This window comes from Aphis gossypii, chromosome 1 (assembly GCF_020184175.1).
Source record: "Aphis gossypii isolate Hap1 chromosome 1, ASM2018417v2, whole genome shotgun sequence".
NCBI lineage: Eukaryota > Metazoa > Arthropoda > Insecta > Hemiptera > Aphididae > Aphis > Aphis gossypii.
Window position 1 is genome coordinate 39792264 of NC_065530.1, and position 10910 is coordinate 39803173.

Genomic DNA, 10910 nt, shown 5'->3' on the forward strand with positions numbered 1-10910 from the left:
AATCCAACACGTCCCCGAAAACTGCTCATCCCTTATATCAACTCTTTACTTTTAGATAACTTGGTTTTTTTTTTTAATTTGAACCAGAAAAAAATTTAATAGAATTGGCTCTATACACACATCAGCACATGACATATTATTATACAAATATTCATATCATACTTCATTTAGTCTGATGGGAGGAAGAGAATTGACAAGTTACAATTCATTAAACCTTAATGAATTATTCAGTTAAGCTATAAAATCATATTATGATTTAAATTAGTCCGATGTAATTCCACTTTTGTTTACCACTGTTAGTAAATAAATCTTAAAACATATAATAGATGCATTACGTTGCAATAGTATGCGTTTTAATTCTTTTCGATAAATGCATTACAAATAAAATTCGGTCAGAACTGTATAAATTTGTTTTAAGTTTATGTTTATTTTTATTGTATTGTAAAAACATTTTGAAGTGTACTTCTAGGTACCAAAGTATCTCGTTTAATAAAGTATTATTTTGTTTTCAGATAGCCAATCGTAAACATTTAACAAACACGTCCCTCTCCCACGGTCGAATTCGTACTTTCTTAGCGTATATATAGTGTTGAATCATATTATATTTATCGTGCATATTTATTTTCAATATCGTTGATAAAAAATAACACAATATATTAATTTCAAAATCTTAAATATTACTTACAGTTGTTAATCAACTTCGGAACGCTTAGTATATACCTATATAAAAAACAGTAATGTACTTATTACCTCATTTTTAAGTTTTAATTTATAAAATAACTACAATCATATACTATTTAAATGAGTTTTTGTTCATGTGCAAAGCTAGGTGACTAGAACTAATAAAATGACTAACAATTTGTTGTTTAAAATAACGAAACTGAAAGGACTACGTTCTCTTAATGGACATAATATAATGTAAGTATTATTGCAATTACCTACATATATATATATTTATTTACAAATCAAGATAATAAATTATAGCTATTGCAATGTATATTTTAAGTTATTACACACTAAATAAATATATAAGTTTTATGTAATTACATCAATTTTTATATTTTTATAGTTGTATATAAATTCGGACAATGCAATAATTGCATTATATCAGTTAAAAATGTGGTTTAACATGAAAAGTCGACAATTAGCAGTAGATTTTTTTACGCATTACATCATAGACAACTAAGTGCTAGGAGTGTATTATAACCGGCCATATCGTGTTTTTATTTTTTAATTGCGTGTAATCTATACAGAAACTAATATTAAGCTGCAGTGTAAAATGTAATACATGTTGCAGAGGGTAGGTCACTTGTCACGCGTTCACCCTCTGGTTTTTCAAGCCCTTTAGTCATTTTATTCAGCTAAAAACCTGAAGAAGTAAGAACTACACACTTACACAAACACACACACACACACATATATATATATTATATATTATATTATGTTTACGCCGGGTTTACCACGCAACTAGGTCATTTTCACACGAATGGCCGTGAGTCATGACCTACAGAACTTCTAGCCTACGGCATACAACGTATTCCACGCGATAATCTAATAATATAATGAATGAAAACAATTTTGATTTTTAAACGGTCAAATAAACCGCACCAATATCAAGTTAGGTTAGGTTGTATAACACATATTAGGTACTTTGTAAAATTCGGAACGACACGACAACAACCATATTTACATCATACAAATAAGATAAAAAATAATAATTATTATTATTCTCATGGTTATACTTATGTGTAAAGTATTAACCAATATGCGTTGTTCGGTGTGAGCTGTAGTGTCTTTATAAAAGTACCTACAGCTATTCCATGATTTATATGTTGAATACGCACTATATAGTAGCCTACACTTTAGTTTATTTGTACAATCTATTGCAATATATTTTAGAAAAGAGTCAAAAACTTCATACGACTAATATTACAAGATTTGATAAACACCACTTGTATATTGAATACATGATATATAATATTATAGTCTTGATATATAACATTGTACAATAATATATCCTAATTTAGTCAAGTTTGCGCTTTTCTGCAGTTATCATATATTTTCGAGAAATAATCACTGGTCGAAGTACAGCTATATGTGCGGGGCCTCGAGTGAACCACTCAAACCTTATACAATCGGAGGAGTTTTCAATGACGCCGTACAACAGACTCCGGACCGAGAGTTCCTGGTTAGCCGCCACGAAAACAAACGATTCACGTTCGCCGCCATAAACTCCGAGGTCAGTAAAACCTTAATAATAAGATGTATATGATTCGTTTCATCGAAAGCGACAGTTTGTCCTATATATTATTATCTATATACCCGTTATGTACATTATGTACAATTAGCACACGCAACACGCAAAAAAAAATACGTATACCTACTCGAATATATTGTAAACGAGCATGTTAATTAATTTACATTATTATTATTATTATTATTTTTCCAGGTGGATAAGCTGTGCAGGAGTTTTAATGCCATTGGCCTTAAGCACGGGGACCGAGTCGGAATATGGATGCCCAATCGGGCATTTTACTATACGGCGATTATCGCTACAGCCCGCCTGGGACTGATCTTGGTATTTATACAAAATAAAAAATAAAAATTTGTAATATTAATTATTATTAACATTCGAAAATTGTTTTTCGGTAAAACATCACGTTTGTGATGACTTTTTCTCTGTCGAGTACTGCTATAATGTCTTAATGTATATTATTGTATATTTTTAATTTCGTATAAATTAATTGTTGTTATCATTCAACACAAAAACATAGTATTTAAAAAAAATTATGCATTTTTTTTTGTTTACCGTTTAGGATTTTTACGTGTTATGCTAAGTCGTAGACACAATAATATTATTCTATGATGTTTTCTATGATATATTTATACGTATTTGTTAGTTTAATGTACAGCCGTACAGGCATATCGTATGTATACAATTCAACGTAATGAGGTTATAGATCTTTATTTATTTAAAAACAAATAAATAAATGTACATGCAATTTACATTCTGACGATATAATACCAATAGTTATGATGTCGGTTTAAATGTTTAATCTATGTGGTATTATTGGCTTAAGTACCAATTTATGATTATTTTTTTTTTTTTTAATTTCCATTAAATTGTATTAACTCTACTTGTATGTACTATGTAGGTACCTAAATTTATTATTTAAAACTATTTTAAAGATTTATATAATATTAATTAATAATAAATAAAATTGATTAATTAAATATATAAAAAAATGTAAATAAATTAATATTATTTATACACTAATACACTCGTCGTTCACTTATCGTATTAACAGTGTATTAGTATTATTAATTATTATAAATAATTAAATAATTATTTTTATTACATTTGAAAACTGTATTATATTATAATTCTCATAACAGTGTAATTATATTCGATAAAAAGTTGATGATATTTTATTACTTATGAGTTATGGTTAACTGGTTAACAACTTAACATAATTTTGTTTATGATGATTTCAGGTAAACATAAATCCAGCGTATCAAAGTGACGAACTAAAACACAGTTTAACGCTGGCTGAAGTTAAGTGTCTGATAATCATAGAAAAGTTCAAGACTCAAAATTATCCTGAAATATTGGAGAAGGTCGATCCGGAAATTTGGAAGCGACCTCCCAATACGCCAGTTAAGTCGAAAACCTTACCCATGCTGAAATCGGTTATTTTTGATTCTGAAAATAGTTTTAAGTTAGTATTTACATAATATAATATTATTATGTTGTTCTACATTTATTTTGATATTTTTTTTCAATAACTGCAGTAATTTATAGTAGTATAACTAATATTATAGCGGTGCCTATAATTTACAAACATTCCTGGACATGGGTTTCAATACAGATTATAGTATACCTAAAATTCAACCAGACGAAGGATGTAATATTCAGTTTACTTCAGTGAGTAAGAAATGAAAAAAATAGGTTTTTATTATATTACACTACAATATTGATTTTATGTATATAATATAACTTGTAACGATTTTATTAATTTACGAATTTCGAGAAAATATTAGGACTTTTACAATCAAACTTTCCTTTCAGTTGTGTTTGAAGTGAAAATTTTTAGGGCAATGAGCGAAGGTTTTTTTTTTAACAATCTACACGTTATAGTTTAACATCAATATATTCTAATAATAGACATTAGTCTTAAAATGTTATAAAATATCAAATTCAATTTATAGTTTTAATAGTCATGCATAATTATACATATAATTAATATAATTAATTATAAATAGTTTTTATTAGCATTGCATTACAGCGTGCATTTTGAATTTTTAGGTAGGTATAAATCATAAACCAAATATTACTGTAATAAATTATAAAATAACACTGTCTGTGAAAAGTTTGTGTAATTAAATGCATTTAAAAATGTATCTATACAATTATTTATAGGGCACCACTGGTAAGCCAAAAGCAGCATTATTGAATCATTTTGGACTAATTAACAACGCTTACTTTATCATGAAGCGTTTAGGGATCTACGATGATAACAACAAAGTAATTATTAGAGATATTTTTTCATAGATTTTTGTTGTGATCATAATGTTATTACTTACTATTTGATGCTATACGTATATTTTATACGTTTAGGGAAAGTTACATAAATTCTGCTGTCCAATGCCATTATTTCATGCTTTTGCTTTATCCATTGCTGTCGTTGCACCTATGGTTACCAAATCAACAGTTTATTTACCGTCAGCTCATTTTGATTCGAAAGCGACGGTTGACGTTATTACAAAAGACAAGTAAGTTTATACATTTATATCAAAGTTTATAATTTTTATGATGATGATTCCAATTTAAAATACAGAAGACTAAACAAAATAAAGTGTTAAATGTATATTATTATAATATATGTGTAAAGTATAAATGCGAAGATATTTGACATTTGTACAAAACATTATCTGAAAAAAATAAAATAAAGAATAAATAATGTATTAAATATATCAGTATAAATAACTATATAATACTTATTACAAATGTGTTATTATTTTAGATGTACACTTATATTTGGTACGCCGACGATATACTTTGACTCTATGTCCGCTTTCGAAAAACTTCCTCCAGAACAACAAGATAACGACCTTAAAATCGCTATAACCGGTGGCGCCACTTGTTCTCCAAATTTGATGAACAAATTTAAGAATATGTTCCCACGCGCTAAATTATTGGTATATTTTTTTTAAATTGATTAGAATAACTTTTTTTATTTTTAATTTGTTGTGACAATTTAGTATCTATAACTTAAATAGTAGGTATGGTTAATATTATAATTATAATTTTTGAATTCTTTAACAATTTTAGTCTTTGTTCGGGATGACAGAAACCAGTCCCTGTTCGTTTCTAAATTTCATAAACGATTCAAATGAACGGATAATGTCGACGATGGGTTTCATACAAGATCACGTGGAGGTTAGTCGTAAGCTTGATACCTAGCAATATTTATCCATATGATACAAACGCGTGATAGAAAGGTGGTATAACTTAAACTAATTACACTCTCGAACATTGTCCAGAAAGGAATATATTTTTTAAACATTTAAGTTAATACAGTCTTTCCACCTCAACTCGAGGTCTATACGTACAACGTGCTAACATAGGTGTAAAATTATGGTTACAGTGAATAACTTTATCGCGATATTATAAACTAGGTATATTTGAACGTTGATATTACCAAAAAAATATTGCTATCTATGACTTATATAGGTAGTTATAATATGGGTTTTGTCAATTTTTAGGCGAAAGTGGTTGATACCAATGGCGATATGGTACCGTTCGGGACTCCCGGGGAATTGTTGATTCGCGGATACTTGAAAATGAATGGTTACTTTAACGATGAAGAAAAAACAAAAGAAACGATCGATTCGAATGGTTGGCTACACACAGGGTAAATTATTGCCATAAGACTTATTATTTTATTTTTTATGTGACACATTGATATCAATCTTTTCATGAACTGAATGTGCAGTTAGTGAATTTAAACGAATTCATCGATTAATGAATCTATAATTTCCATTTTATAAAATGACAATACCTAAATTTTATACTTTGAATAATTATTACAATACAAATAATTATGAGTTATAACTGTATTCACCTGTATTGCTTGATTAACTAAAATATAACATTATATTATATTTTTAATGTATGTATTATTTGTAAATGAAACTGATAATAATAATGTATTTATTTTAATTCATTTTAATTTATAAGCCATTTTAATATACAAACATTCACTTATTTATGACCTGTTCTCAATTTCTCATATAAACTTCCTTCAATTGAAAACTTTTTCATAACACACCAAGTACCTAAATTGAAAAAAATCGATTCAACAAATTGTACGGTGCAGTTTCTATAGACAATTTTTTAAAATTAAATTTTTCTAAATATGGAAATTATTAAAAATTGTTAAAGGAGTACGCGTAAAAAAAATATGCATAGAACTTTTGAGCCATCACAGTTATCTTATAAATAATAATAACTTGTGTTTTTTATAAATTAAATTTTATTAAACAATAATTAATCAGTTATTGTAAAATCTTAGATGTAGAAGAGGCCTTATCTTTAGTGATTTTTTTATTCTAAATAAAATACTTTATATATAAGGGTAGATAATTAATTCAAGGGGAGAGGTATTTTTAGTTTGTAAAACATTGAGATTTCTAGATTTAAAAAGTTCTTCTTGAGCTCAGCAAATTGTGAAATTTGTGATTTAGAAATGTTGGCTTTGACAACAAGATATCAAGTTTAGATTTTTTTTTTAATTCTGTAATAGCTTTCATAATGTCATTAATAGTTAGTTAGCTGTTGTGAAATCTTAGGAATAGTAAAAGATGAAATATTTTTAGAAATGTTTTCATTGATCGTTTATCCATGGTGAAATTGGATCGGAGGGCGTCGTACATAATAACTACTTGTAAGTTGCATACCTAGTAGTTAGTACTCCTTAAGGTTTAATAGATGTAACACAAAACACACCAGAAAACAAGGTTGTAGTTACAACAATTTAAAGTTATATAATTATAGCTGGTTTGTAGTAAACATCACGGATAAGCCAACTCATTAATGATTAGTAAAGATTACATATAGCGACGAAAAAAAAGACAATAATTTTACCAATTTGTATTTAAAGTATGCATTTAACTGTATGTTTTGTATTTTGTTATTAGCTCAATATTATATTATGAAAGCACGATGTTTATAGTGTTTCACTGTTATATTTAGAGACCAATTCGTTTTGTACGAAGACGGATATGGCAATCACGTTGGCAGATTAAAAGAAATGATAATCCGCGGTGGTGAAAACTTATTTCCTAAAGAGATAGAATACTTTTTGGAGTCTCATCCATTGATTGCACAAATTCAAGTAATTATACATACTTTGAGTATTTTATATTTAAGTATACAAAATATATAGTTAGTAAAAAATTCCAATAATAAATTATTTAAATTATTATCTAGTATTACTAGTATTAGTTACGTTATATGTATTATTATTATACGTACTTGTATGTCTATATTTATATAATAATTATTATAATATTATACTATACTGAAATTTCCAATAATAGGGTATCAATTTATACACAAATTTTAATTTAATATCTTGATCAATTGTTTTAACATAATTCAAAAATACTATGTGTAGGACCTTGAGCCCTTGAACCATAATATTATTAGTTTTATTTTATTATCAAAAAAATATCGCCCAGGTGTATTTCTTAACATCATCCAAGCATTCGATCATGTCTGGCATGATAGATTCATGTTTAAATTAAAACCGTTTCTATCTGCTCCAGTACTCCATATTTCCTTATTCTAAAATAATTTCTTGAAGACCGAATCTTCATTGTTAAGCATAATAACTCTTAATCTACCTATTAAAAAGTCAATGTTGAAGTATTAAAAATAAGTGATTTATTACCTATTTATCCTCGGAACAAGTTACAACACAAATCTAGTAACTTATGTTGACATTCTATCATTAAACAAAGACCTAAATATAGTTGCCCACAATATCTAATATTCTATACTACTTAACTAAATCTCAAATTATTGATCAAACAAGTCGAAAATTAAGAATTACGACAAACTAAAATAAATCAGTTCAAGTAAATTGCCCTCTCAAGATTAGGTCTAATCTATTTATCACAGTATTTTCGACTAGCTATACTAAATATTTTCAAAATACAACGCTACTATTGTATAGGAATACAATTTGAACGTTTTGATTTTTTATTCTTTACGATACACAAGGTCGTAAGTCATAACTATTGTGTACTTGTGTCACCCATTATACGAGTCTCGTACACTAAAAACCACACTTTTTTTGACTGAGTACTATTACTATTATTTTATTCTAATAACGATCTTCTAATACGCACATTAAAACCTCTGTTTATTACAGGTATACGGTGTACCCGATCAGCGGATGGGCGAAGAAGTGTGTGCAAGCGTCATCGTCAAGGAAGGTGCTTCGGTCACCGAAGCAGACATAAAAGCGTACTGCAAAGGAAAGGTTTGTTTGTGCATCAGCTTGTTTTTCAAAAGATGGATCTGTGGAGATAATACACAACGGTTCTTTTGTTTATTGTATTTTTCAGATTGCCCATTTTAAGATCCCCAAATACATATTCATCGAAAAGGACGGGTTCCCGATGACAGCGTCGGGCAAAGTGCAAAAGTTTCGGTTAAGAGAAATGGCGATGCAACGGATTTCGAGCTTGAGCTAATCTATAATTATTTTATAACACAAATGTCAGCGATAATCTATGTATAATAATTATTTATTTGCATCTTTATACCTATTATACTTTACTTTGAGCCAAGCTTGTATTCAATTAAAATAAATAAATAAGTATTCATATGATTATGCATTCGATGCAAGTCTGGCTGTGGCGATTGAAGTTTTTTTGCGACTATAATAGCTCAGCTGTATTTCATCATAATATTACCATAGTAAACAGGAAATAAACAGGAAGTCGTGCTATCACTTTTACAAAACTCATTAGGTGTATAGGCTAAACAAACGTATTGTATTTTTTATTTATTAAACGCTAGTTGCTATTGTAACATTATTATAATATTATTCATTAAAGATATTGATTATTTTATTGGATAAATATAATTACGTATGTGGTCAGTAGATATAAATTATAATAATATTAATGAAATATTAATATAATATATTAGTGTAGATTTTATTCTTTTTTTCTAGTACCATCTGAATTCCGTCCCAAAACATGTATTTTTCCACAGATATTAAGGTTAAAAACACATTTTACACCAATTCCATTTTAATAAAAAAAGGTTTAACTACAGTTTTATACTATATCATAACTTAATAATCCTAAATATATTCATTATTTTCAATATTCAAAATATACTATATTATTATATAACCTATCCTATGTTATATTGTTATATAGACTAAAACATAGGAACGATATATAAGTCGCGTGCAAAGTTTTATTTTCACAAATTATTTATTAATCATTACTCATTAATATAGTTATATTGTATTGTTTAGTTTTTCGAGAAAATATGTCGTCTTTGAGGTAAATCCGTACCATGCAGCGTTAATTTGATGATCTATCAATACGCGTAGTATAATATTTATTGGGCGTGATCATTTTCGACAAAAATTGACTTTTCCATTTACCACAAACATAATAATATAGAAATATTTCCATTTTTTTTTTGCCACCACAGATTTCAGTTTTAATATTTTGATTATCCTTTTTTGTAATAATTAAAATATTATATATACATCACATAGATGATCTTATCTATCTATAGACATAATCTATTTTATAATGATAAATAATTTTTAATCGGAGAAGTACAAACTGACGTATATTGCAAATTAAGAAGCATCATCACATCAATGAACTAAAAACACCGTCAAATAAAATTTAAAAGCGGCAAAAAAAAACAGTCAGCAAGTGGGTACCGCTCTGCTGTACATTAGGGGGTGGGGTGGACCTCGGATTAGCGTAGGTTAAATTTGAATGCAATGATAGGTATCATTGTATACGAAAAACGATTCTGAACGGAGATGGTTTGTCATTCTAAAATATTTAACGTTAGATATAAATACAAACAATTTTATGAATTTTGAACTACAAAATAATTTGCAAATATTCATGATTTTGACGAATTTTTGTCAAAATTTGAACTTCAAATGTTAATAAAAAAAAATTGTGACTATGTATTCTTATAATTTTTTAATCACTATAAGAATAACATATGAGGAACTTTGTATAAAATTTTCAAGTATTTTGATTGGGCCAAAAAAATTTTATCGACACTTCAAAAAAAAAAAATTCAGAAAAATTTCAGTTGTCTATAAATAGCTCAAAAAAACTCAAAATATTTTGAAAATTAAATCATGTAAAGAAAATGCCAATCTAAATAACTGGTACGATTTTCAAGTATCAACGACTTATACTTTTTGAATAATAACAAATATTTAAAATCGTTTGAGGATAAATCGTTATCGTTACGCATTTCGTAAAAATTTAAAATTCAAACGCACTTAAAATTTTTCCTATAATGATGCTTTGAGTTTTCTCTATAGCTACTTGAAGAAAAACCTATGGAAAACTTAGTGTTGTATTTTTAATCCTTTGTTATAAACACAAAACATTTTATGACTTTTCAACTTCAAAATTACTGGCAAATTTTCGAGTTTTCGACAGATTTGTAAAAATTTGAACTATAAACGCTTTAAAAAAAAATTGTGACTTACGATTTTTAATTTTTTTTAGCTACAATAAGAACAACTCATAAGGAACCTTGTATTAAATTTTCAAGTTTTTTTGGTCATCCAAAATTTTTGTACAAACACTTCAAAAAAAAATTCGCATAAAAATCGAAA

General features: G+C 27.3%; 1 protein-coding gene across 1 annotated transcript; it reads left to right on the forward strand.

The window, feature by feature from the left end:
- Window positions 1–610: 610 nt before the first annotated feature.
- LOC114130064 (medium-chain acyl-CoA ligase ACSF2, mitochondrial-like) lies at window positions 611–8900 on the forward strand. Its single transcript, XM_027994954.2, has 13 exons — window positions 611–918; window positions 2050–2239; window positions 2450–2578; window positions 3496–3719; window positions 3823–3925; window positions 4421–4525; window positions 4619–4773; window positions 5025–5199; window positions 5333–5440; window positions 5767–5915; window positions 7256–7397; window positions 8439–8549; window positions 8635–8900. Exons 1-13 carry the CDS (start codon window positions 848–850, stop codon window positions 8761–8763), a joined length of 1791 nt encoding a protein of 596 aa, XP_027850755.2. The 5' UTR covers window positions 611–847; the 3' UTR covers window positions 8764–8900.
- The last annotated feature ends 2010 nt before the right edge of the window (window positions 8901–10910 follow it).